This window comes from Rhinopithecus roxellana, chromosome 19 (assembly GCF_007565055.1).
Source record: "Rhinopithecus roxellana isolate Shanxi Qingling chromosome 19, ASM756505v1, whole genome shotgun sequence".
NCBI lineage: Eukaryota > Metazoa > Chordata > Mammalia > Primates > Cercopithecidae > Rhinopithecus > Rhinopithecus roxellana.
The window spans coordinates 31,642,556-31,670,067 of record NC_044567.1 but is presented as its reverse complement, the minus strand read 5'-3'; the positions used below and the strand labels follow the sequence as shown (position 1 = coordinate 31,670,067).

The 27,512-nt window shown below is 49.7% G+C and overlaps 2 protein-coding genes across 9 annotated transcripts in view; one reads left to right on the top strand and one right to left on the bottom strand.

The window, feature by feature from the left end:
* TBC1D16 (TBC1 domain family member 16) overlaps nucleotides 1–6,927 on the bottom strand; it is a 98,982-nt gene extending 92,055 nt beyond the window's left edge. For 7 of the 8 annotated variants that reach the window (XR_004055103.1, XR_004055102.1, XM_030923785.1 and 4 more), the window contains exon 1: nucleotides 6,849–6,927. The gene's annotated coding sequence lies outside the window, so the exon portion shown is untranslated. The remainder of the gene's footprint in view (nucleotides 1–6,848) is intronic. The other variant, XM_030923788.1, reaches the window with a different exon arrangement.
* Nucleotides 6,928–7,686: 759 nt separating this feature from the next.
* The window catches only part of CCDC40 (coiled-coil domain containing 40), a 66,875-nt gene continuing 47,049 nt past the window's right edge, over nucleotides 7,687–27,512 (top strand). Inside the window, exons 1-7 of the mRNA XM_010379718.2 lie at nucleotides 7,687–7,746; nucleotides 9,216–9,279; nucleotides 10,670–11,137; nucleotides 17,516–17,639; nucleotides 19,468–19,646; nucleotides 20,760–20,843; nucleotides 20,918–21,137. Coding sequence (XP_010378020.1) covers nucleotides 7,718–7,746; nucleotides 9,216–9,279; nucleotides 10,670–11,137; nucleotides 17,516–17,639; nucleotides 19,468–19,646; nucleotides 20,760–20,843; nucleotides 20,918–21,137 — 1,168 coding nt within the window. The 5' untranslated portion in view covers nucleotides 7,687–7,717. The remainder of the gene's footprint in view (nucleotides 7,747–9,215; nucleotides 9,280–10,669; nucleotides 11,138–17,515; nucleotides 17,640–19,467; nucleotides 19,647–20,759; nucleotides 20,844–20,917; nucleotides 21,138–27,512) is intronic.

Below are 27,512 nucleotides of genomic sequence, written 5' to 3'. Positions count from 1 at the left end.
CCCAAAGTGCTGGGATTACATGCATGAGCCACCACATCCTGCTGACCAGTTGGATTTCTGTGCTGCTCAAAGCCATTGATGATCAGTAGGTAGGGCCAGATTTCTGCAAAAATAGGCCATTGTATAAATCGAAAGGAAAGAACAACTTAGCCGTTCCTCAACAAAAATACACAGGCTCACAAAACAAAAAGCTGTGCAGAAACTCCTCCACCAGAGAGTCATTCTTTCCCAGAAACCTGCAACTCTCTAAGAATTAGAGCACCTTTGAGAAGCATGGAGTCTCAGCACCTGCAGCTGGCAGGGGTGTTAAACTGGTGATAAAGGTAGCTGAAGTCTGTTTCCAGGACGAGAGGGCTTTGAGGTGACTGGAGTAGGGGGAGCTGCCTGCAAGGTAAAGATGTGGGAAACCCCCCAAAGCCCCAAAGAGAGAGGGGAGGGCAGGGGAGGAGAGGGGCACCAGATTTATTCTTCACAGTGCTGTTGGGAACTGGCCGGGCTGCTGGGTTGGAGCTGACACAGGGCGCAGCTGCGGACCTGCTGTTAACCACACACGTTCCCTTCCTGTCCCCTAGGAGCCACTTGGCCGCTAAAACTTGGCCTGGAGCAGCCAAAGATTTTGTGACTCACTGTGTGAGTGGTGGGGGTGGGTCTTCTCTAGCAAATATTTACAGGGCATGAGGTTAAGACACCTACTACCCAAAATTCATTGCCCAAGATTTGGTGACTTATACCCTAGAAAAGAGAGTCCTCCTCAATGTAGAAAGTGGCAAAGTCACCAGAAAACCAGAAATGAGCAAACTCAGATAAAGAAATGACACAACATTCTCCCCTCGTCTCCTTTTGAAAGCCCTCATTCCACGTGTATGAGCTTCCTACGGCAGCTGTGACAAATAACACAAACTCAGCAGCTACAACAACACAAATGCATGACCTTACAGTCCTGGAGGTCTGAAATCTGGAATGGGTCTCACGGGGCTAAAATCGGGTGTCAGCAGGGCTGGTTCCTCCTGGAGGCTCTAAGGGAGAGTCCATTTTCTTGCCTTTTCCAGCTTCTAGAGGTCAGCCCCACTTCTTGCTCTCGACCCCTTCCTGCATCTTCAAGGTTAGCAGTGGCTGGTCAAGTCCTTCTCATACCTCATCTCTCTGACCCTGACTCTCCTGCCAGATCCTGCGAGTGCATCAGGCCCACCCAGATAACCCAGGATCATCCCCCATTTCAAGGTCAGCTGCGCAGCAACCTTAATTCCATCCCCAACTTGAATCCGTGGCCACATAACCTGCCGTATTTACAAATTCCCTGGACTAGGACATGGGCATCTTTGGGGGCCGTTCTTCTGCCAACCACACCAAGCCGAGGACACTGTAAGGAGCTGATTTCCAACTCGCAGGACAGCCTCTGACCTGCTCACCCACTGACGGTGAAACCTCCACGCAGAGTGACTACTCATTTAGCAGCAGGGTGAGGACCGAGGCCTAGAACCCACGAGAGAAGCATGCCTGGGCCCCAACGTCCCGGTCAGGGCAGCGAGAATGGACACAGGAGGGCTGCAGGTTCATGACTAGGACCTGCCCACAGAGGCCGCCTCCATCTAAGGCCTTGGTTTCCTGTCCTGGCCTAAAGGGCTCCACCAGTTCCCAAACAGGAAAACAAAAAGAACAGAGGTGCAAAAGTCTCCTCCTGGAGGTAGCCTGAAGCCACTAGGAGAGAGGTATCACCCCAGCCTCTTCTCTTGCTCACTCTGTGCCGTGCACTGGCCTCAGGGCCACCTTGGGTCAGGGGTCAGGATGCAGCGGTCAGCAGGACAGAGCCGGTCCTGGAAACCCATGGAGCTGGCAGTACCCACTCACTGGAGGGATACAGCCTATGCCTGCTAGTGACAGGCAGGGGCAGAGGCAGAGGCAGGCAGGGTGTAGGGGCCACAGGATGCAGCCCACAGCCGATTATTCCTGTGGCCGTGTCACTGCCAGACTGCTCAGGAGCAAAATGCACTGAACCCAGTCACCTGCCACATGGCCGGCAGAAACTGGTTCATCTGCTTTGCCCTCAAAGCCCAAGCAACAAAGAACAGGGAAATGGCGACACCTTATTAAACACGAGCCAGACACACGCAAACAAGGATCGCGCTCCCCCCACTGCAAAACATCTGCTGCTGGCATGCCTTGGAGGAGGCCCCAGCTCTCTCCACCTGCCCAGAGCCAGGCAAGCGCCCTACCCATCATTCTGGGAACCCCTGGCTTTGCAGGTCAAAGGGCGATATGGAATCCTGTAGGCAGCCAGGATCAGGACCTAGTCCCTGGGCAGCAGGGCTGGGGAAGGTAGCTCCTTCAGTCTCATCACGAGGATAATCCTGTGCAGGGCCACCACTTCTTCTCGCAGCTGTGCTGAACTTCAAGTTACAGGATTAACTCAGAAAATAAAGATACTGGCTGCACACAGAAGCCACATTCAGGATACACCCGGAAAGGAGGGGGCCCAAAGATGAGCCTCTATGCAGAAGTGAGAACGGGACATCAGGTCGTACTTAAAATGAAGGAACTAGGGCTTAGGGCATTCACTGCAGTGCTGGGATCTTAGACCACAGGGCAAGAGGCCCCTTGAGAGGCTGTAACAGGGCAGGACCATCACCAAAACGGTGGTGAGGGAAAACCTGGTGGCCTGTGTGGCTGTGACTCTCCTTTTGCAACTGTCCAGCGGTCACCCCGATTGGCACCCACTCCCTGGAAGACCCCAAAGCCTGTGCCTCCAAGGAGAGACCATCTGCCATATACACCCTTGATAGTAAATTTTAAAATCCCATTTCCCCCGCAAAGAGTCAAGGAAGTCAGGCCTGGGAGAAGAAACTCTGGGACCAAGGAAAGACTAAACCCAAAGGGTAAGGGAAGATGCAGACCCAGCCGGGAAATCAAAAACCACCCCGAGTCTGGCTCAGGTACCCCCTACTTCTATGCTGTGCCTATAAACATGGAGCCTAAAGCGTCTCAGCATCTGTGAGTGAAGCAGTAGTGAATGCCTCACCAAACGAAACTGCAATTGGGGGGACATATTAAAAACACCCAAAAGCATCACAACTGATCTTGCCTCGAGAAAGCATTTAAGTTACAGAAAATAACTCTCAAAAGGCTGTCAAATGACATCTGTAAAGTACACCCTTTCCCCCACTTCTAGAAGGTTGAAGATGAACTGTATCAGACCACTGAATTCAGGCTCTCACTCAACATGCAAAAAGCAGCCCACAACTGAAGTGTGCCAGCCAGCATGGACGCGGGCTTGGCACCCGCAGTATGGTGGCTTCATAGTGACCAATCCAGAAAGACCACGGAGAAAACACTGCCACATCTCAGCGTCTGCAGCCCATACAGACAGACACATGTATTACCCTCTAACACCTGCACAGACTCACCGCCCAAGGCTCAGCAGCAGAAGGGCAGGCCGTCCCGACTGGACAGTGGATTTGGATTCTTTCTCTTTTCTTCCTGTTATACATGTGACACAAGCCACCACAGGCAGAAATCGAACTCAGTCTTACAGTGGCCCGATTTCTCTCATCCTTTGAGTATGGTTATGTAAGTTCCGAAGACAGAGTAAAGAACGTATTTCAAATCAGATGCCACCAGACAGCTCATAAAAGCAGATTTAGTAGAGATGCAAGACCAGGTGCTCAAAGGACAGATAGGATAAAAATGCCAATAAAGCCAACAGGATAAAAAACACCGCCGCCGATGTGAATGGAAAAAGGCTTCCAACATCATTGTCCCGTATTTTTGGGGAGGGTGCAAAGTTGCGCTCTCTCCTGTGCACTGGCCTCATTAACAGCAATATAATTCAAACGCAATACAAATGATGTACAATTCGATCATAAAATCATCCTCGGCCGCCGTCACCTTCACATCCCAGAGCCACCCGCCCCCACCGCTTAACGCTGGATGAAACGAAGTAGCTACTCTTACAAGAGAATTCAGGCCTGTGACAAAAATCAGGATCCCTCAGCCAGGGAAGAAGGGGAGCTAAAATGTTCACAGGAGGTGGGGTGTTGCCAGGCAACCTGATTAGCTCTGCTCCCCATAGCATCCTGCAGGGACCCAGCCCCCCGCCAAGTTATAAAGATAAGAGTACACATATGCACAAAATAGTGAATCCTACCTCTGCCTAGAATCGCTTTCCACCTGATGGATGGCACAAAGTGGAGCGAGGAGTCAAAGCACAAAAACGAAATGTTTTGTGTTAAATGTGGAAAATCCAAATAATGATCATTAATAACAATGTTAAAATGTTACCATTTGAAATTACTTACCACATCCTAAATGGTAACTTATGTGTCAGGAATTTAATATGCTTTCCGTAATCCTTGCACCAAGTCTTTGAAGTAGGTAGAGTACAGATGGGGAAGTTAAGGCACTGAAGAATTAACTAAGTGCCAGAGGAGTTGGGGGTTTTGTTGTTGTGGTTTTGGTTTTTGTTGTGGTTTGAGTTTTTTAGTGTTTTTTTTTTTCAGCAGTGTCTCACTCTGTCACCCAGGCTAGAATGCAGAGGCTGATCATGGCTCACTACAGCCTTGACCTCCTGGGCTCGAGCTATCCTCCCACCCCGGTCGCCCAAGTAGCTGGGACCATAGGTGCCCACCAGCATGCCCATCTAATTTGTTCATTTTTTGTAGAGATAGGGTCTCTCTAGGTTGCCCAACAAGGTCTTGAACTTCTGGGCTCAAGTGATTCTCCCAAAATACAGGGATTATAGGTGTGAGCTACCATGGATTTGTATTTGAAGCCCGCAGTCCATCTTTCTACGTCATGTTCTTAACCACTGCATCTTACTACCCAAAACTGTGGGCAGAGACCAGTGGGTAGGTTCTGCAAATTCAGTGCCTTTATCCTGAAGCCTGGGGGATGCTTTCCAGACTGAAGTGAACCGAGATTGGCAGCTAGTGGTAACATGAGATTAGTCCCACCTCCTTGCACTGTTATGAACCACTTGGCAGAACGTTTGTAGATGAATGGTGGGCACCCTCTGTAAGACAGAGGGCAAAGTGGTACAACGGTTTTCTGGAGCTGAAACGTCTTGGGCCTAAGGCCTAGTTCTGTCACTGGTAACTGCATGAACTTGAGGAAGTTGCTTCTCTAAGCGTCAGCGTGCCCATCTGTAAATGCGCATAACTGCAGTCCTGACTTCACGAGCTTGTTTTGTGGATTAAGTGAAGTCATACATGATAATTAGGAACTACCAACACAATCACCCAAATTGCTAGAGTGTTAAATAATTCCACAGATAAAAACTTTTTTTTTTTTTTTTGAGATGGAGCCTCGCTCTATCACCTGCACTGGGGCGCAGTGGCACATCTTGGCTCATTGCAACTTCACCTCCCGAGTTCAAGCGATTCACCTGTCTCAGCCTCCCCAGTAGCTGGGATTACAGGCTCACGCCACCACACCAGGCTAATTTTTGTATTTTTAGTAGAGATGGGGTTTCACCATGTTGGCCAGGCTGGTCTCGAACTCCTGACCTCAGGTGATCCGCCCACCTTGTCCTCCCAAAGTGCTGGGATTACAGGTGTGAGCCACTGTGCCCAGCCATGAAAACTTTCTTTAGCCATAGTCTCACCACAAACATGCCACTTACAAAAAAATGTGCACAATAACCATACTCAGGATACAAACAACAGCCATGAATGAACTTTGTAGTTAATACTAAAAGTTACTCCTCACTTTATTCTTTATTTGCAAAAGCTTTCATGGTTCTTAAAAGTGTTTAGTATTCACCAATTTTACTGCTAACGTTTCTAATGAGAATTTTCTAAAACTGAGGCACAGATTTGAAAAAGTGCTCTGATCAATCGGTAACAGATTTGGAATGGAATTCCCAGGCGCCAGTCTTTGCGCCCACCCGCTGGCAATATGCTGCCTCACGTGAGCATCTTTAAGACCTTTTTATTCTAGATAAAAGAATTAGGTGCCTTCTGGTAGAAAAGAAAGTAGATCTTTAGGATCAAGTCGCAGAGGCTGGCCAATCAGCCCAGCTTCTCATTTGAACTTGACCCAGACAGTAAAACAAACTTTACCATAATGAAGGCGAGACTAACTTTTGTTATGTCTTTTCTATTCATTTTCTATTTCTGAATCGAATCTGAACTACTTTGTGGCCAACATACGACACCAGCTTCTGAGTGTGGGAATCACAGGATTTCAGGATTCAGCGGCTTCCGGCAGGGTCCCCTAGGTTATGTTTAGAAATCTTCAGTTGTCTTTCCGTTTTTTCTTTCCTTCCTTTCGTTCCTTCTTTCTTTTTCTTTTCTTTTCTTTTTTTTTTTTTAAAGGAAAGAACAAGGGAGCCCAGGCGGAACGGAAGTGAGTATCCCGACACGCGGATCTTAAACAACCCAGACCACCAAGCCCGACAGGCCAGGAAAGCTGAGCGCGCGCCGCTGGGGGGACGCACACTTTGGGGGCTGTGTGGGCGCGCGCCGGCACCCCACAAGTTCCCATTCGTCTGCTCCGCCAATCCAGTCAGACAAAGACCGCAAGTTCCCCGGTCCACGGCTCCAGAAAGGCGGGGACCAGTCTCCCCGAATTAGGCCCATTCCGAGCCCGGGGCGCCCTCACTCGCCGCGGGGAAATGTCCCCGGGTGCCCCTGCGCGATCCAGGTCCTCCCGCAACGCTCCCGCTCCTGCTGGCGCCCTGCACCCCGAGGACGGCGACCGGACCCCGGCCCCTCCCCGGTCCCGCGGCAGCAGGCCCACGCGCCCCACGCGCCCCGCGCGTCCCCGCCCCAGCTCCGCCGAGGGGGGCGCTGCTCGGTGCGCGGTGGACCCCTCTGACCCCGCCCCTGCGGCCCCGTCCGGGCCCCGATACCCACCCGGGTCCCGCTGCGGGGGCCGGATTCGCGCCGGCTCGGAGAGCCGCCACCGTCGCCTCCGCCGCTGCCGCCGCCAGTGAGGCGCGGCGGGGCGGGGACGCGCAGGGAGGCCCGGCCCCCGGCCCGCCCCCAGGCCCGCCCCCGGCCCGGCCCCTGCCTGCCCCGGCCGGGCTCCCTGCCTGCCTTCTGGTCCAGCCCCGGGCCCAAGCCTCTCGTACCCTGCTGGCCCTGCCTCAGGCCTCGCCGCGCCCCGGCCCCGGGGACTGTGCCCCGACCCGAGCCCCGCGTCCCCGAGGGAAAGGCAGGGCCCCTCGGACGCTCCGCGTGCGCGCAAGTCCTCCGCTGCCGCCCTCTGCAGGGAGATTTCTCCTATTTGGGGCTAGGAAGGGAAGACACGCTCCGGAAGCCCCCGGGACGTCCCTGCTTCCCAAGGAGTTTCCGTAGGACCCCTGGAGAGGGGCGCCGGAGCCCCCTAGGGCCGGAGATGGAAAAGCGCGCGCCATGCGCGGGGTCCCCTGCCTCCGGTGCCCCCAGCCCGCCTGCCACTCCCGGGCGCTTAGCATTCTGGGGTCCCCAGGAGCCCGGCAGGTCCCTCCGGGACCTTGAGCCGCCCGCTGGGCACACGCTGACGCCGCTGTCGCTTTACAGAAACTGAGTGCGGCCGAGGGGGCACCTGGGCGCAGAGAGCGATAAAGGAAATGCATGGTTGTGCTCTAATTACAGTCTAAGGGATGACACGTCGAGATGGCGCGGGTCTTTGCGTGCGTGGAGATGGCACAAAGGCCGCGCCGCCCCCGGCGGCCCCCGCCCTCGCAGCGCGCGTGGTCCCGGCCTCGCCGGATGTTGACGGCGTCACCTAGCAACGGGAGATGGCGGAACCGGGCGGCGCGGCTGGCGGGTAAGCCGGGCCAAGAGGCAGCGGGTCTTGGAGCCGCCAGGCCGCGCTCTCCGGTCACCGCGCCAGGTGGCCCCCACGTCGGCCCCTGCCTCGCCCCTTCGTCGCCACTCCCACTTCCTCTCGCCTGTATCCCTTCTCTCGCCATTTTGCTGGCTTTGCCCATCCACTGCGTTCAGCCCCCACCCCCCGTCCCCCGCCAACCCTTCTCACTTTTTCCCTACTGTCCCTTTGTCCCTCAGCCTCTCTCTTTCCCCTACTCCAAGCGCGCAACTCCCTCTAAAACCCGGGACCGCTGGCTCTGCAGTCACCATGGCAACCACTCTGCGTGGCGGTCCCTGCGCGCAGTCCTCCTAAGAGCAGAGGGCTCTGCAGGGCGCGGGTCTGTGGGATGCCGCCCCTGACCTTGCGCCGGGTCCACTCGCTGTGGCCGGAGACCAGCCCGGCCCTGTGCCTTCCTCCTGCAAGGACAGATCCCCTGTCACAGGCTTGGGGGTGACCCGCGATGGGAGGGGTCCCTGCGGTTAGGCGGCCCCGCGATGGACCGCGGTCACCGTCCTGGAGCCTGGGTGGAAGCACTGAGCGCACACAGGGAGGGCGGCTGGGTGAAGATCCCTGCCACCTGGCCTCTGCTCGCTTGGACTCTGAAAGGATAGAAACGATTGGAAAGATTTTGGCCTTTTTACCTTAGACACATCAGTATTGTTTCTTTTTTTTAAGGTGGGTCTGTATGTACTGACATGGAAAGAGTAAAGGTATTATTAATAAAAGGATAGGCATAAATGTAAAAGGATAGGTATACTATGATCTCTAATTCAGGGTGTGTGTTTAAAGCATAGAAAAATGTTGAAAGAATGTAGTCCTAAATGTTACCAATGATTATCTTGGGAAGGAAAGGGAAGATCACAGGAACTGTCACTGTCTGTCTCGAACATATCTATATTCCTTTGACAGATAAAAATAGCTTGAATCTTTAATTTTTTAAAAAAAGCAATATATGTATGTGTGTATATATATACATGTGTGTGTATATATATACGTGTGTGTGTCTATATATATACACCACGGCATTCTTGTGCTACATAAATCGTGGAGAAACTCAGAGTCCCTAGAACATTTACTCTGATCGCACTACTTTCTCTACTTTGTATTTCTTTTCCCCAGTTTTGTCCCAGACACAAGTTATATTTGAGGTGACTTTTCTGGGGTGATCTAATCCTGCTGTTCCTTCGATGTTTTAATAATTATATTTTTCATTCATTCATGGAGCTTTGCTTTTGTGGCACCTCTGCCACCTGACAGGCATGATATAGTGCTATGGTTCCTGACAAACAGTACAAAGTCCTGACAACAGCCTGGGGGTGGGGGAGCAGAGAAGTAACAAGTAAATAAACAGACATGCAGAATTCAGGAGGCGATAAGGGCCAAGAAAACTGTTGCTTGAAACTGTTCAATTATTTCTCTAAAACCAGGTCTCATCCGGAAGATGGATTGGCTTCTGAGGGAGAGAAGGAAGGGAATAATGAAAGCCACATGGTAAAATTCCCTATGGAAAGTTATTCCGGGCTATATTTACTAGGAACTAAAGAGAATCAGAGGCCGGGCGTGGTGGCTCACGCCTGTAATCCCAACACTTTGGGATTTTTAAATAAAAATAAATAAATAGACCGGGCCTGTAATTCCAGCACTTCGGGAGGCCGAGACAGGCAGATCACGAGGCCAAAAGATCGAGGCTATCCTGGCCAACTTGGTGAAACCCTGTCTCTACTGAAAATACAAAAATTAGCCGGGCGTGGTGGTTCATGCCTGTAATCCCAGCTACTCAGGAGGCTGAGGCAGGAGAATGGCTTGAACCTGGGAGATGGAGGTTGAAGTGAGCCAAGATTGTGCCACTGCACTCAGCCTGGCAACAGAGCGAGACTCCGTCTCAAAAAGTAAATAAATAAAATTAAATTAAAAATAAATAAATAAATAAATAAATAACGAGAATTTGGACTTGATCAAGTATATTGTGTGATGACATTATCTTGCACCGGAACAAACTCAGTTCAGTTGAAGAGAGATTCATTTTCTTCCTACCCCATTCTAAAGTGTCAGTGATTAGTCAGGGATGCAAAGAATGTCCAACTTTGCGTTGCCCTGAGTTTTTCAGAACTCATTTCCTGTAACGAAGGATGCAAAAATGATTATGAAAAGCAGAGAGGGCCGGGCATGGTGGCTCACGCCTGTAGTCCCAGCACTTTGGGAGGCTGAGGCGGATGGATCGCTTGAGGCCATAAGTTCAAGACCAGCCTGGTCAATATGATGAAACCTCATCCCTACTAAAAATGGGAAAATTAACAGGGCATGGTGGTACACACCTGTAGTCCCAGCTACTCGGGCGGCTGAAGCAGGAGAATCGCTTGAACCCAGGAGATGGAAGTTGCAGTGAGCCGAGATCACACCACTGCACTCCAGCCTGGGCAACAGAGTAAGACCCTGTCACAAAAAAAAATTAAGAAAGAACAGATAAATTGAAGCATGAAACATGATTTTTTTTTTTTTTTTTTTTTTTTGAGACAGAGTCTCACTCTCTCTCTAGGCTGAAGTGCAATGGCACAATCTCGGCTCACTGCAACCTCCGCCTTCTGAGTTCAAGCAATTCTCCTGGCCCCAGCCTCCTGAGTAGCTGGGATCACAGGTGCGCACTACCACACCCAGCTAATTTTTGTATTTTTAGTAGGGATGGGGTTTCACCATGTTGGTCAGGATGGTCTCAATCTCCTGACCTCGTGATCTTTCCCGAAGTGAAACATGATCTCTTACTGATGCTGAGAAGGGTATAAATGCGGTTTTCCCATTAGTATAATTTCACTATAAAGAATAAAACCTCACAAGGTCCTTTATACTTTGTTTCTTGATTTTTTTTCCTGCCACACCTTTACAGGCGTCACCACCAGAGAAGGATGATGGCCAGAAAAGTGAAGAAGCTGTCGGTAGCACAGAGCATCCTGAAGAAGTCACAACCCAAGCGGAAGCTGCAATTGAAGAGGGGGAGGTCCAGACAGAAGGGGAAGCTGCCTTGGAAGGGGAAACCACAGTGGAAGAGGAGACTGTGTCCTATGGAGATGCTGAAAGTGAAGAGGAATATTACTATTCAGAAGCTTCATCCGCTGAAGGGCAGATCAGTGCTACAGATATGACTTACCCATATTTCAGTCCTCAGGAACTGCCTGGAGAGGAGGCATATGATAGTGCTAGTGGGGAAGCTGGTCTTGAAGGCTCCCACCAAGAGGCCACCGGTCCACCAGAATCCAGAGAAGGGAGGGTCACCTCCCCAGAGCCATCCCAGAGAGTCTTAGGCCCGTCGGAGCAAATGGGCCAGGTCACCTCTGGGCCAGCAGTAGGCAGATTGGTGAGTAGTCCTGACTTCTGTTTTGTGCCAGTGTCTCACAACCTACAGGGTTTGTCCCCCTATGTGAGGAACCCTCACATAGGGTGAGATCATGTTTCACTTTGGGAGATCATGTTTCACTTTGGGAGGCCGAGGCAGGCAGATCACGAGGTCACGAGATTGAGACCATCCTGACCAACATGGTGAAACCCCATCCCTACTAAAAATACAAAAATTAGCTGGGTGTGGTAGTGCGCACCTGTGATCCCAGCTACTCAGGAGGCTGGGGCCAGGAGAATTGCTTGATACACTATAAATACAAACTGCAATCCCTGTTAGAAATTTCTTAGCAGGGCTGGGTGCAGTGGCTCATGCCTGTAATCCCAGCACTTTGGGAGGCGAAGGTGGGTGGATCACCTGAGGTCAGGAGTTCGAGACCAGCCTGGCCAACCTGGTGAAACCCTGTCTCTAGTAAATATGCAAAAATTAGCCAGGTGTGGTGGTGCACACCTATAATCCCAGCTACTCAGAAGGCTGAGGTGGGAGAATTGCTTGAACCTGAGAGGCGGAGGCTGCAGTGAGCCAAGATCGCACCATTGCACTCCGGCCTGGGCAAGGGTGAGACCTTGTCTGAAAAAAAAAAAAAAAAAATTCTTAGCAAGCTTAGGTCTCAGAATTCACAGTCAAATGCTGAGAGATCCTGGACTCTGCTTCAGTGTTCCCAAGCCCAAGGCTGGAGGCCTCCATAGCCGCCATCCACCTAAGGGCATCCATGTTTCCAGGCTTCCAGAGCAGCATTGTCCAATATGGTCCATCAGTCACATGTGGCTACAGAGAGCTCTCCAAATGTGACTTGCAAGCTGGGGAATGGAGCTTTTAACTGTTTGTAATTTCCATTTAAATAGCCACCTGTTGCCAGCAGCTGCCATAATGAATAGTGCAGTTCTAGATAATAACAATGAGACAATAGCTGCATTCTTATATTTTTTCATTAATTTTTTTTTTTTTTTTGAGACGAAGTCTCGCCCTGTCGCCCAGGCTGGAGTGCAGTGGCACGCTTACTGCAAGCTCCGCCTCCTGGGTTCACGCCGTTCTCCCGCCTCAGCCTCCCGAGCAGCTGGGATTACAGGCGCCCGCCACTACGCCCGGCTAATTTTTTTGTATTTTTAGCAATTTTTTTGTATTTTTAGTAGAGACGGGGTTTCACCGTGTTAGCCAGGATGGTCTTAATCGCCTGACCTCGTGATCCGCCCGCCTCGGCCTCCCAAAGTGCTGGGATTACAGGCATGAGCCACCGTGCCCGGCCCAGTTTTCTTTAAACAATCACAAAGTTACAGAAAAAAATGAAGTGCAGTAAAAAGGATCTTTTATTTTCTTAAACATTGGAGAGTGAGTTGTGGATCTGATGCACCAAAGCCTTCGAATGCTTCTGTGTGTGTTTCTCACAAACAGCTGTGGCACAACCTTCAACATCTGGAAATTGGGCCAGGCGTGGTGGTGCACGCCTATAATCCCAGCCCTTTGGGAGGCCAAGGCGGGTGGATCACTTGAGACCAGGAGTTCGATACCAGCCTGGGCAACACCCTAAATGATGCCTGAGCATTCCTTGGAAATGGAGCAAGGCAATTTCCAGAATTTTTTTTTTTTTTTTTTTTTTTTTTGAGATGAAGTCTCGCTCTGTCACCCAGGCTGGAGTGCAGTGGCATGATCTTGACTCACTGCAACCTCTGCCTCTCAGGTTCAAGGAATTCTCCTGCCTCAGCCTCCCGAGTAGCTGGGACTGCAGGCACACACCATCACACCCGGCTAAAATTTGGTATTTTTAGTAGAGATGGGGTTTCACCATGTTGGCCAGGCTGGTCTTGAACTCCTGACTTCAAATGATCCGCCTGCCTCAGCTTTCCAAAGTGTTGGGATTACAGGCGTAAACCATCACTACTGGCCAGTATTTCACATTTTTAATGCCATTATAAATGGTTTCCAATTGTATGTTGCTAGCATGTAGAAATACAATTAGTTTTTGTATACTCACCTGATATTCTGCCACATTGCTAAAGTCCCTCACTTGTTAGACTAGCTTGTTTGTAGAATCCATAGGCTTTTTCACAAAGATAATCATGTCATCTGAGAAAAAAGGCAGTTAACTTCTTCCTTTCCAATCCAGATACCTTTTCTTTCTTTTTCTTGCCTGATTACATTGGCTAGAACCTCCAGCACCATGTTGAATAGAAGTGGTGAGAGCAGACCTCTTGTCTTGCCCTGATCTTATGGGAAAAGCATTCAGTCTTTGACTGTAAGGCGCCATGTTTGCTGTGAGTGTTGTAGATACCCTTTATCGGGTTAAGGAAGTTCCCTTGTATTCTCGGTTTGTTGAACGTTGTTGGGTGGTGGTTGTTGTTTTTTAATCATAAAAGGGTATTGGGTTTTGTCAAATCCTTTTCTGTGTCTGTTCAGAAGGCTGTATTTTCCTTTTTCATTAATTAATTTGGTAGATTACATTGGTTAATTTTCAAATGTGCAGGCCACCCTGCACTCTGAGATAAACACAGGGAGCCACTTTGGAGCGATGTGAATGTCGGTTCCTCATTAAACTCTTGGTTTATTTATATTCTTTTTTTTTTTTTTTTTTTTTTTGAGACGGAGTCTCGCTCTGTCGCCCGGGCTGGAGTGCAGTGGCCGGATCTCAGCTCACTGCAAGCTCCGCCTCCCGGGTTTACGCCATTCTCCTGCCTCAGCCTCCCAAGTAGCTGGGACTACAGGCACTGGCCACCTCGCCCGGCTAGTTTTTTGTATTTTTTAGTAGAGACGGGGTTTCACCGTGTTAGCCAGGATGGTCTCGAACTCCTGACCTCGTGATCCACCCGTCTCGGCCTCCCAAAGTGCTGGGATTACAGGCTTGAGCCACTGCGCCCGGCCGGTTTATTTATATTCTTACATCTGCATAGACTCAGGCTCTCCATGTGATTCACTGGGTTATAACCTGTTACTGTCATTATGTATTTTGATGCTCAGTTTGGCCAATGAGGGCCCATTTAAACCAGCTTTTGTGTCATCTGATGCACCTCCATCCTTCTTTGAGGACTTTCTTGCTTTCTGGCATGGACTGCCCAGTCTTAGAATCAGACATTTCTCCAGGAGCCCTGTTTCTGTTAGTGGAAAATAGAATTTAGAAGTTATGACTTGGGTGCTGGAGTCCTCATTGATGCTGGGGTGTCACTGTCCCCAGGCCCTCTCAGTGGCAGGAGATAGGACCTGTGTGCATGTACTGTCCATACTTCCCCCACATTTATGTATGTTCCATGTACACAGATATTCGCTCACATCTATATTTATTGGAATACACCCCTGCCCCCGGCCTTGGCTCACAATAGCACCTCTAATTCCATCTCACCTCCATAAGGGGTCCCTCCCAGTTTTCCCCTCTTCCATTTTTTTTTTTTTTTGAAACGTAGTCTCGCCCAAGTAGCTGGGACTACAAGCACTCACCATCATGCCCAGCTAATTTTTGTATTTTTTGTACCAGGGGGATTTCACCATGATACCCAGTCTGGTCTTTTTTTTTTTTTTTTTTTTTTTTTTTTTTTTGAGGCGGAGTCTCGCTCTGTCACCCGGACTGGAGTGCAGTGGCCGGATCTCAGCTCACTGCAAGCTCCGCCTCCCGGGTTTACGCCATTCTCCTGCCTCAGCCTCTGGAGTAGCTGGGACTACAGGCGCCCGCCACCTCGCCCGGCTAGTTTTTGTATTTTTAGTAGAGACGGGGTTTCACCGTGTTAGCCAGGATGGTCTCCATCTCCTGACCTCGTGATCCGCCCGTCTCGGCCTCCCAAAGTGCTGGGATTACAGGCTTGAGCCACCGCGCCCGGCCGCCGCAGTCTGGTCTTGAACTCCTGGGCTCAACCAATCCTCCCGCCTCAACCTCCCAAAGTGCTGGGATTACAGGCATGAGCCACCGCGCCCGGCCTCCCGTTCCATATTTGTAGCTCCTTTCTCCAACAGGGAGAAGCCTGGCCCCATGATCCTTACTATATTCACCAATGTGATCAATCCCCCTAGATGTGACCTGTCTCCCACTTTCACTGCCTTGGCTGCCCCGACCCCCAGCATAGCTTTGGTTTCAGTTGTTCTGGAAGGGGAGATGGGAGTGTGGAAGGGAGGCAGGGAAAGAGGCTGCTTTATACTTCTGAGCACTGACTATGGGCTAGACACCGTTCTGTGTTGTCTTAGGATAACAACCCTATGACATAGGAACTATGATTGTGCCCATTGTACAGATGAGGAAACTGAGAGGTGAAAGGTCATCGCATAGTCACTCAGCTGTTGTGGCAAATGGTAGCTCTTGCTTCAAAGCCACCGTTCTGAACCACAAGGCACCCATCCCTCCTACTCCCCCACCCTGGGAAACCTGAAAGAGTTTCTAAAAGTCACTTTGGAGGACATCATGCTTCAGTATTCGGTGAGCCCTAATTAAGTTTTATGATCGCAAGTGACAAATATAAAACCAAAACCACTTTTAAGAGTTTATCAACAACAACAGGCCCAGCCTAGTGGCTCATGGCTGTAATCCCAGCACTTTGGGAGGCCGAGGCAGGCGGATCACTTGAAACCAGGAGTTCAAGACCAGCCTGGCCAACATGGTGAAACCCCGTCTCTACCAAAAATGCAAACATCAGCCGGTGTGGTGGCGCACGCCTGTAATCCCAGCTACTCAGGAGGCTGAGGCAGGAGACTTGCTTGAACCCAGGAGGCAGAGTTTGCAGTGAACTGAGATCGCGCCACTGCACTCCAGCCTGGGCAACAGAGCGAGATGCCATCTCAAAACAACAACAACAACAACAACAACAAAAAAAAAACCCTGAAAAACAGAGCTGGGGAAAGCCATTAAGGGGAGGGTTTCTCATAACAAAACCTATCAGAAAAGACTCTGCAAAACCCACAGTGTTGCACAGAGGTCATCATAACCTTTCAAAACAAAAACAAAAAAAAACACTTCCGCAAGGACAGCTGCCCAGAACTGCCTGTCGAAACTTCAAGTGATGCCACCCTGTTGTTGATCCTTACAGCCAAGGAGAATTATCGCAAAACAATTATGTCATCCTCCTCATTTTTCCTTTATTGACTTTCATCTTCCTTTACCTCCCTGAATACAAACATAATTTCCTATGGCACCTGTATTCCCACTGCAATGCCCTATCCCCAAATAAATATCAGTTTCCTTTATGGAACCTCTCTCTGTTTGTTATTTAGGATGATACATTGCTCAAAGTTTAACGTAATTGTTAAAGTAATAGGAAATCACTTGGATATAAAGATCATCATTTGACTTTTGCAAATGTTCAAAATGGAAAACATCTACCTCTCCCTCGCCCAGGGAATTCAGAAGTGGTTCCCCCAGCTCACACCTGTAATCCCAGCACTTTGGGAGGCCAAAGCGGAAAGGCTGAATGAGGCCAGGAGTTTGAGACCAGCTAGGGAACATAGCCAGACCCCACCTCTAAATAAAATATTAAAAAGTTAGGCCAGTGTGGTGGTGTGCACCTGTAGTCCCAGCTCTCTGGAGGCTAAGGAGGGAGGATCACTTGAGCCCAGAGGTTGGGGGTTGCAGTGAGCTATGATTGCAACACTGCACGTCAGCCTAGGTGGCAGAGTGAGACCCTTACTCAATAATAATAAAAATAATAATAAAGGAGTGGTTTCTGCCTGTCTGGATCTGTAGCTAAGTGTAAACACCCAGGCACGAGAATGCGTGGGTCATGGGATCTTTTGCTCCCACATGCTGAGCGCCTCAAGGACGGGAAACCACGATTCTGAGCACCCTCTTCATGAAAGCATGAGGGAAAGCCTCAGCTCCCAGCCAGGGTCTCCCAAGAGGACTGTTTCCTCTTCTCTCCTTTCAAACCAGCCCCCTTTAGGGAAATTTCAGTAAGAAAATGTCTTCGCTTCATAAAAACACCCGACTCGATTTTAACTTTATTTATTTATTTTTGAGAAGGGGTCTTCCTCTGTTGCCCAGGCTGTAATGCAGTACTGTGATCTCCACTCACTGCAACCTCCACCTCCAGGGTTCAAGCGATTCTTGTGCCTCAGCCTCCCAAGTAGCTGGAATTACAGGCATGCACCACCACACCTGGCTAATTTTTGCATTTTTAGTAGAAACGGGGTTTCACCATGTTACCCAGGTTGGTCTCGAACTCCTGGCCTCAAGTGATTCACCTGCCTCGGTCTCCCAAAGTGCTGGGATGACAGGCATGAGCCACCGTGCCCGGCTAGGTTTTTTAAAAAACACACAGGTGACTATATTTTGAGTCTGACAACTTTCACAAATGTAATGAGTTAAAATTGAATAACTTCTCAGTGGCAGTTAATCCCTTGTTGACTTAGTTTGGGTTGTTCTTGCCACAGACAGGATCCACAGGGGAGCCCCAGGGGCAGGTGCTCCCGATGGGCGCATGGCACCGCTTCCGGCTGAGCCACTGGAGCAGCATGGAGTCCTCGGACCTGGAGGAGTTCATCCCACAGGAGCCAGGTGCCGCCCACCCGCTGAGATCATCCTGCTGTGGCGGCAATGAGCCACCTGCACGGGCCCTTCTGTGCAAGGGACGCCACTCATTTGTCATCCGTTCGTTACCTGTTTACTGAGTGGCTATGAGCTGAAAGAGAAAAATCTCATTAACAGATATGGATAACATTTATTGGGCGTTTACTGTTTTATCTCATTTAATCCTAACAGTGACTGATGAAGTAGGAACCTTTCTGCATTTAACAGACAGTTCCCCTAAGGGCATTAAGGAACTGCTTCGATTAAGTGACAGAATGCAGCCTTCGCTGAGATTCTGTGATGCCCAGCCCCATCTTCTGACGGCCATTTCTCGCTGCCTCCTGGTCTCAGAGCAAGGCATGCCGTGACAGCACCCCCAGGCCTGAATCTGTCTGCTGACTTTCAAAGGCTTTCCAGAACCCCCGTCTTCTTACGTAGTCCTGGCATCCCAGTACTGTGGACACGGGAGGGCAGATCAGGAAGCTGCAAATTCCCTGTGGTACCAACTTGCAGCCAGTCCAAAACCTCGCATTACTTGCAAATGACATGAAAATAGCACCTGTCTAAATTAGTAAAAAACAGGCTGGGCGCCGTGGCTCACGCCTGGAATCCCAGCACTTTGAGAGGCCAAGGCCGGGGGATCACCTGAGGCCAGGAGTTCAAGACCAGCCTGGCCAACATGGCGAAACCCCATCTCTACTAAAAAATACAAAAATTAGCCAGGCGTGGTGGCAGGCGCCTGTAATTCCAGCTACTTAGGAGGCTGAGATAGGAGAATCACTTGAACCTGGGAGGTGGAGGTTGCAATGAGCCAAGACTGAGCCACTGCATTCCAGCCTGGGCAACAAGAGCGAGACTCTATCTCAAAAACACAAAACAAAACATAATTAGCCAAGCGTAGTGGTGCGTACCTGTCATCCCAGCTACTTGTCACTCCCGAGGGACTGAGGGAAGCTGAGGCAGAAGAACCACTTGAACCTGGGAGGTAGAGGTTGCAGTAAGCTGAGATCGCACCACTGCACTCCAGCCTGAGCGACAGGGCAAGACCCTGTCTCTAAATAAGTAAACAAATAAATAAATTAGTACAAAACAGAACAGGGATCCCTCCAACCTAGAATTATGTAAAGGCCAAAACTAGAGCCTCATTTATTATTTCCTTTCTTTTGCAGTCTTATCAGCTGTTTCACATTTTTTAAAAAATTCAAATCTAGGCTGGGCGCAGTGGCTCATGCCTGTAATCCCAGCACTTTGGGAGGCCGAGGCGGGTGGATCACAAGGTCAGGAGTTTGAGACCAGTCTGGCCAACATGGTGAAACCCCGTCTCTACTAAAAATACAAAAATTAGCCGGACATGGTGGCGGGTGCCTGTAATCCCAGCTACTCAGGAGGCTGAGGAAGGAGAATCGCTTGAACCCGGGAGGCGGAGGTTGCAGTGAGCCGAGATCCCACCACTGCACTCCAGCCTGGGCGACAGAGTGAGACTCTGTCTGAAAAAAAAAAAAAAAAAATGGTATCTAATCCACTAGTTAAGTGACCACCTTTCTATTCACTCTTTATGTGTAAAGAAGCCTCTCAAAAATAATTTCCTTCCTGCCTACCTTTAAAACGGGGCCCTTTCTCTGGGATGCGCTGAGTCAGTGAATAAAAGATGGTGTAAATGATGTTTCTGACCCACAAGCCGTTTGGATGCTTTTGCTGTCACCTTCCCATCATGGTGCAGGAGGCATGACAGCAGCTGTGCCGTTGACGCCCCAGAAGAGAATCACTGAGCCTTCTCTCCAGCAGCTCGGCAATGTGTCGCTGTCTCTCCCCACAGTGATCCCCCCAAGGGTGCCCAATGCCCACCCCAGGGAAGGAGACCAGCCAGTGTTCCAGGACCAGATCCAGCAGCCCAGTTCCGAGGAAGAGGCCGTGGCAGAGAGCGTGGAGTCCGAGGGGAGTGACGAGGAAGGAGAAGATGAAGGATCCCGACTGGTGGTTTTGGACCCAGACCACGTAAGGAAGCCTTCCTGGGTTTTACTTTGCATACACAGATGGAGAATGACTCAGGCCCCTTTCTCTGCCTGCGCTGTGACCCACTGCTGACCCCACATGCTGTACTTGTATCTCGCCTGTTCACTGCACCGTTTATAGGCACTGATTGACCTGCCTCTTTGTAGGGTACTCTCTTCTAACATTGGTACAGGTAAGGCCTGTGTTTCTCAACCCCTGCCCTGTGGGGCCGGGTCATTCTGTGCTGTGCCTTGTGTGGTGTTGAACGGCATCCCTGAGGTCCCCCCACTACATACCAGGAGCATCCCCCCTCTGGTTGTGACCATCAAAAATGTCTCCAGGCCAGGCGTGGTAGCTCACGCCTGTAATCCCAGCACTTTGGGAGGCCAAGGTGTGTGGATCACCTGAGGTCAGGAGTTCAAGACCAACCTGGCCAACATGGTGAAACCCCGTCTCTACTAAAAATACACACACACACAAAAAAAATTAGCTGGGCATGGTGGTGAGTACCTGTAAACCCTGCTACTTGGGAGGCTGAGGCAGGAGAATCGCTTGAACCCAGGAGGTGGAGGTTGCAGTGAGCCAAGATGGCACCACTGCATTTCAGCCTGGGCAACAAGAGCGAAACTCACTCTCAAAAAAATAAAAAAGTCTCCAGTCATTGCCAATGTTGGGGGTGTGGGGCCCATCTTGGGAGCCACTGGGCACCAATTGGATCGCAGCTCCCTGCTCTACCCACTGGCAAGGGGAAAAGGCAGATGTTGATTTCGTTCACCCATCAGGAAAGCTGCAGAGCTCCAGGAGCTGCAGGAAGGAACTGGGGGCTGCAGGGGGAGGTTCTGTCCCCAGACCACTGCTCCACCCACCCTCTGGCCCCAGCTCACCATCATTTTGCCAAAATATGCATTCAGTTCTGCAAGTGCCTGAGATGAGACCATGAGGTGCCTTTAATTTGTGGCTTCCAGAGTAAGAATCCCAAGCAGAAGCAGGGAGCACTCCACACGGAAGTCGCCTCTGGCCCACCAGAGGGAGACCTGTGGCCGTGTGGGCTGAGCCCTGGGTTGGGCAGGAGGGTAACCAGGAAGGTAACCGCCTGTGGTTTTTCCATTGTTCTAGCCCCTGATGGTAAGATTCCAGGCTGCCCTGAAGAACTACCTGAACCGACAGATCGAAAAGTTGAAGCTGGACCTCCAAGAGCTGGTGTGTATCTGTCCAGTCTCCCACCCCGGCCGGATGCCCGCGTCCTGGTGACCCTGTTTCTCTCTCTGGTCCAGGTCGTGGCTACCAAGCAGAGCCGAGCCCAGCGGCAGGAGCTGGGGGTGAATCTCTATGAGGTGCAGCAGCACCTGGTACACCTGCAGAAACTGTTGGAGAAGAGTCACGACCGCCACTCAGTCGCCTCGAGCGAGCGCAGGCAGAAGGAGGAGGAGCTGCAGGGCGCCCGCACACTCTACACCAAGACCTGCGCCGCCGCCAACGAGGAGCGCAAAAAGCGTAAGGCAACCCCGCGGCCCCACACGCCATCGGGTCCTGGAGGGGTTCCCAGGGGTGTCCCCATGTACCATGGCCAGGCACCTAGAAAAGTAAGATGTGTGTGTGTCCTGGAAGGATTCCCACCCTTTTAAGGAGGGGAAGGCACGTAAATCAAATGTCTTTTTGCTGTTATTTGAAATGGAGTCTTACTCTGTCACCCAGGCTGGAGTGCAGTGGCTCGATCTTGGCTCACTACAACCTCCCCCTTCCAGGATCAAGCCAGTCTCCTGGCTCAGCCTCCCGAGTAGCTGGGATTACAGGCACCTGCCACCATGCCTGGCTATTTTTTGTATTTTCAGTAGAGACAGGGTTTCACCATGTTGGCCAGGCTGCTCTCGAACTCCTGACCTCAGGTGATCCGCCTGCCTCAGCCTCCCAAAGTGCTGGGATTACGGGCATGAGACACTGCGCCCGGTCATACATATGTTAAATGGCACCTCTCAGGACAAAGCAGCAAATGCTGAAGCTGCTAACAGCCAGGGTGTAGAGACTCAAAACTGGGAGAGACAGGTGGGCTGCAGAGGTCCAAGGACAGGCAAGACCAGGAGGCAAGAGCAGACCAGGGGTGCTGGAGGGTTTCGACAGGTGCGAATGCAAGGGTGAGGCCGGGGCTGGCACGACAGTGAGACCATAGCCCGGGGCCCAACCACCGCAGGATGTGTGCGGCAGGTCAGCGGGTAGCTTTGAATCAGATAAGACAGTGAGGGCTACGGCACATGCTATGCAACATTACCACTAAAGCAGTGTGCTTGCACAGAGCTGGTCATGTAGGTGACCGGGCACAGTGGCTTCCTCTTGTGGCTATGTAGTATTTCAGTCTTTATGCTTTTTGATGTTTTCAACTTTCTCAGTCAACTCTGTATTACTCTTATCATGGGGAAATGGCCTACACAAACCTGGAAGAAGACAGAAGCGCACGGCCATCCCAGCTGTTCTGGAAAGAAACATTTTAAACCCTGAGAAAAGTGGAAGAGGTTTCTGGAAATTTCAGAGTTAGGGTAAGTGGGCACTTACCAAGAACCTCTCTCCAGTTACCATCAAATGAACAGAAAACACCAAAAGGAAAGAACATGACATCCATGCTGAACTGAAAGAACCGCATCCTCCAGAAGTAACAGAATTTAGACCCTCCTGAAGGAGGACGCATGCCCCCACCTGCTCCCCACACCTGCAGTGAGGCTGGAGCTGTGGAGCTGGGGTAGAGCACCCGCCGGCTCCCCTCTGCTCAGCAAGGCTGGAGCCATGGAGCTGGGGTTGAGTGCCTGCCGGCTGCCCTCTGCTAGGGCTCAAAGCGTGGGTGGGATTCTGAAAAGATCTAAACACTCTGGTGGACTCTGCTTCCTGGAGATTAGGAAAGGGCTGGAGCCAAGGCTCTTCAACCTGGCAAGACCTGCCTCAAATAGCACCATCTCTGCCTTCTCAGAACTGAAGAATTTGGGCAGCGGTCCCGGCCCTGACCGGGGGTCAGCCACCACTGCACAGTCCCTTAGGTGAGACGTGGGGTCTAGCCCCTGGAGAAAGCCCACGGTCACCTGCCTCATCTGGGAGGGAGACGGAGCCCATCAGTCACTGTATTAGGGTTCTCTAGAGGGACTAGCAGGATGGATATATAGAGAAAGGGGAGTTTATTCAGTATTAACACAGGATCACAAGGTCCACAATAGGCCAGCAGCAGGCTGAGGAGCAAGGAGAGCCAGTCTCAGTTCCAAAAATGAAGAACCTGGAGTCGAATGTTCAAGGGCAGGAAGCATCCAGCACAGGAGAAAGATGTAGGCTGAGAGGCTACACCAGTCTCTCTTTCCACATTTTTCTGCCTGCTTATACTCCAGCTGCACTGGCAGCTGGTTAGGGGGTGCCCACTCAGATGGAGGGTGGGTCTGCCTTTTCCCAGGCCACTGACTCAAATGTTCATCTCCTTTGGCAACACCCTCACAGACACACCCAGGATCGATACTTTGTATCCTTCAATCCAATCAAGTTGACACTCAGTATTAATTAGCCATCACAGTCACTAAACCTTCACGCCAAAATGTCCAAAATGTGAGTTACCAACCGGAGATCCCCAGACCTGAGAGGAGACTGAGCTGAACAGACAGGCAAGCCCAGCCCTGATTCCAAAAACAGAGCGTGCGGAGGCACCAACTGGGAGTCTCATGAGATTTTAGAGGACGTTGTGTCTGTAAAGAGAACAAAGTGTTAGGAAAAGGGGTACGTGAAATTTAAAAATATAACCATCATCCCCCCAAAAGGCACTAACTAGACAAATGAATGCGTTGAAAACTGAATTTCTTAACTAAAAAGCCAGTTTGAGGAATCTTCCCTGGAAATAGAGCAAACCCCAAAATGTTGGATATCTTGAGGAGGAGATAAAAGACATGGACAATAGATCAGAAAAATCAAATCAATGTCCATAAGAGAGAGATTTCAGGAGATGAGAGGCAATAGCCAATGACCAGGAGAACAGATGCGTGAGTTCACGAGACAGAAAGACTCGTGACAGGCCATGCAGCTGAAAGAGGAAATGAACCTCCCCAGACATTGCTGGTGAGATTTCCAAATTCCACGGCAAAAGAAAAAATGCTGCAGGCTTCTAGGCGGGAAAACCCAGATGGCCTCTTGAGGCTGGGCCTGGGCTGCGTTTACATCAAGATCTCCATCAGCTGCCCCTCGGAGGAACCAGGGAGAGCTCAATACCACCAGGACCCAGCCCAGCCCAGATTTCAGATTGATTTGTTCTGGGAAGGATGAGGCATTATTTGTTTTTTTCTTTTTTACCCTTAAGCTTCCAGATGATGCTAACATGTGGCCAGGGCTGAGAATCGCAGAACTTAAATATAAATAGCAGGATGTCAATGCATACAGAATTCTTGTTTTTTTTTTTTTTTTTGAGATGGAGTCTCTCTCTGTCGCCCAGGCTGGAGTGCAATGACGTGATCTCAGCTCACTGCAACCTCCGCCTGCTGGGTTCAAGCGATTCTCCTGCCTCAGCCTCCCAAGTAGCTGGGACTACAGGCACATGCCACCATGCCTGGCTAATGTTTGTTTTTTTGTAGATACGGGGTTTCACCATGTTGGTCAGGCTGGTCTTGAACTCCTGACCTTGTGATCTGCCCACCTCGGCCTCCCAGTGCATGCAGAATTCTAAGGGAGAAGGATCATTAGCATTTGACCTGCATGTCAGTTATAGACTCTGGAAATTAACAACGGGAAGTCCACGCGCGAAGACTTCCAGTTGCAACCAAATCTGCTCGGACAAAACCTGTGACAGAGTTTATTTACATTTCCACAAACAGGCCTGAAAACAGACATTCTATTTGAGAAGCTCAAAGGAGGGAAATAAGCTGAAAGAAGTAGAAAAAGAAACCAATAAAGATCAAAAGCAGAAGCTGATGAAATAAATAAAAAATGAATTGACTTGATAAATAAAACTGCCTTTTTTTAATGACCAATAAGCCTTACACACTGCTGGCTTGTCTGGCAATAAAAAGGAGATCATGCAAGTCACAATGTTGGGAATGAGGACAACTTGGGGGAGGGTTTTGTTTTTGTTTTTGTTTTTAATTTCAAGAATGCTATGCATTGCACTAGTTACATCATGGAACAAACTGAAAATGTCAAAAATCTGTTTTCTCTAAATGCACCCATATTGGAAGATGTTACGGAAGGCTTCTAGTAACCTTCAAGGAACAAACAGTTCCCGTGTTATCAAAGCTCCAGGGGATGGAAGATTCCGGAAACTCCCCGCAGGCTGGTCCTGCGATGCTTAGTGAAAGCCTGGCTGCAAATGCTAACAGCATACAAACGGGAAACTGTAAAGTGGTCCCACGTATGAAGAGTGAAAATCCTGAACAAAACGTTAGCAAAATAAGTAGGATTTACTTCTGGAATTCACGCAGGAGTAATTCACAATTAGGAAATCTACTAATTTCATGCATTATATTTATAAATTAAAGGATGGAGGCAGGACGCGGAAGCTCATGCCTGTAATTCCAGCACTTTGGGAGGCCAAGGCGGGCAGATTACCTGAGGTCAGGAATTCAAGACCAGCCTGCCCAACATGGTGAAACCCTGTCTTTACTAGCAATACAAAAAATTAGCCAGGTGTGGTGGCAGGCACCTGTAATCCCAGCTACTCAGTAGGTTGAGGCAGGAGAATTGCTTGAGCCCGGAAGACAGAGGTTGCAGTGAGCTGAGATTGTGCCACTGCACTCCAGCCTGGCCAACAAAAAAAGGCTTCCTGGGTGGGTGCCACATGGGTATTTAATAAAATTCATCATCCATCCCAAAGTAGGATAGAAGGAAAGTTCTAAGTATTTATCAGAAGCTAACAAGAAAATGTGATCCAGTGGAAAGACTAGACTTAAAATCAGGAATGAGATGAGGCGGCCTGCTAGCACAGCAGTTACCCCAGACTGTTTTGGAGGCTCCAGCAACACAAAGAAAATAAGAGAAAGAAATGAGATATGGATCTGGGAATGAAATACTGAAATTCTCAACCTCTACTAATAAAAAAAAAAAGTCAGTAGAAACAGTAAGAAATCAATAAATTAGCTGGATACCAGCTCTATAGTTTTCTTCTACACCAGTAATATAGTTAGGAATTACAATTTTTTTTTTTTTTTTTTTTTTTTTTTTTTTTTTTTTTTTGAGACGGAGTCTCGCTCTGTCGCCCAGGCTGGAGTGCAGTGGCCAGATCTCAGCTCACTGCAAGCTCCGTCTCCCGGGTTCACGCCATTCTCCTGCCTCAGCCTCCCAAATGGCTGGGACTACAGGCGCCCGCCACCTTGCCCGGCTAGTTTTTTGTATTTTTTTTTTTTTTTAGTAGAGACGGGGTTTCACCGTGTTAGCCAGGATGGTCTCGATCTCCTGACCTCGTGATCCACCCGTCTCGGCCTCCCAAAGTGCTGGGATTACAGGCATGAGCCACCGCGCCCGGCCAGGAATTACAATTTTTAAAAAAGCTCATTCATAATAGCTATTACAACTTTAAAATAAGTCCAGGAATAAGTCCAACAAGGAATAAGTGAGCCTATCTGAAGAAAAACAAGAAATTTTATGAAAGGTCATAAAACAGATCTAAATAAATGGAGTGCCCACGTTACCAGCCGGGAAGATGCCTGATATAAAAATGCCATTTCCCTCCAAATTAGCAATAAATCCATTGCAATTCCCATTACCATCCGTGGTGAGATGTTTTGGTGAACCTAAATTTATTCAACATAATTATTTACTTATTTTGGAAAAGTAATGATTCAAAATGCAAGAGCTAGCTCTACAACGAAAAGGAAGTTTTCCTCTCTTTGCCCCTCTCCCACCCAGCCACCAGGGCCCTCCACAGAGGCAACGTAGATTCTCGTGGATTCTTTTTGCTTTTGTTTTTTTCAAGACAGCATCTTGCTCTGTCGCCCAGGCTGGAGTGCAACGGCGCAGTAGCCTCGAACTCCCAGCCTTAAGTGACCCTCACACCTCAGTTTCCCAAGTAGCTAGGACTATGCACGTGCAACCAGGTCTGGCTAATTCTCTCTCTCTCTCTCTATATATATATATATACACACACACACACACACACACACATATATATATGTATATAGAGAGAGACCAGCCTGCATATATATATGTGTGTGTGTGTGTGTGTGTGTGTGTGTGTGTGTGTATATATAGAGAGAGAGAGACAGGGTCTTACTGTGTTGCCCAGGTTGGTCTGGAATTCCTGGGCTAAAAAAAAAAGAATAGCAAGTCCTCAAAGAGAATTTAAAGGAAATTTACTTTGAAATTTAGCTACTGCAAACTATACTGCACAGGTTGCTTTTTTTTTTTTTTTTTTGAGACAGAGTCTCACTTTGTCACCCAGGCTGTAGTGCAGTGGCGTGATCCTCCCGCCTCAGCCTCCTGAGTAGCTGGGATTACAGACGTGCACCATCATGCCCTGTTAATTTTTGTAATTTGAATAGAGACAGGATTTCACCATGTTGGCTAGGCTGGTCTTGAACTCCTGGCCTCAAGTGATTCGCCCACCTCAGCCTCTCAAAGTGCTGGGGTTACAGGTGTGAACCCCCACGCCCAGCCAAAATGGTTTTGTAAGTTTAAGCTGTATCCTTTGAGCACACCTGGCTCCAGGATGATATGCGTCCAGCAGTCTTTTGCCCTGTAATTCAGTTTTCTGTTTGGATCCAGCCGCTGAAAAGGAGTGCTCTGTGTGGTGAGTAAACAAGTACTGACCCACGTGTAGCTCCCTCAATAAATTGGTACTGTAGCTTTAGAAATCCATCTCATGCAAGTTTTGTTAAAGGAATCAGTTCCTCGGGCCTTGGCCTCCTCTGAGAGCACTGACTGTCA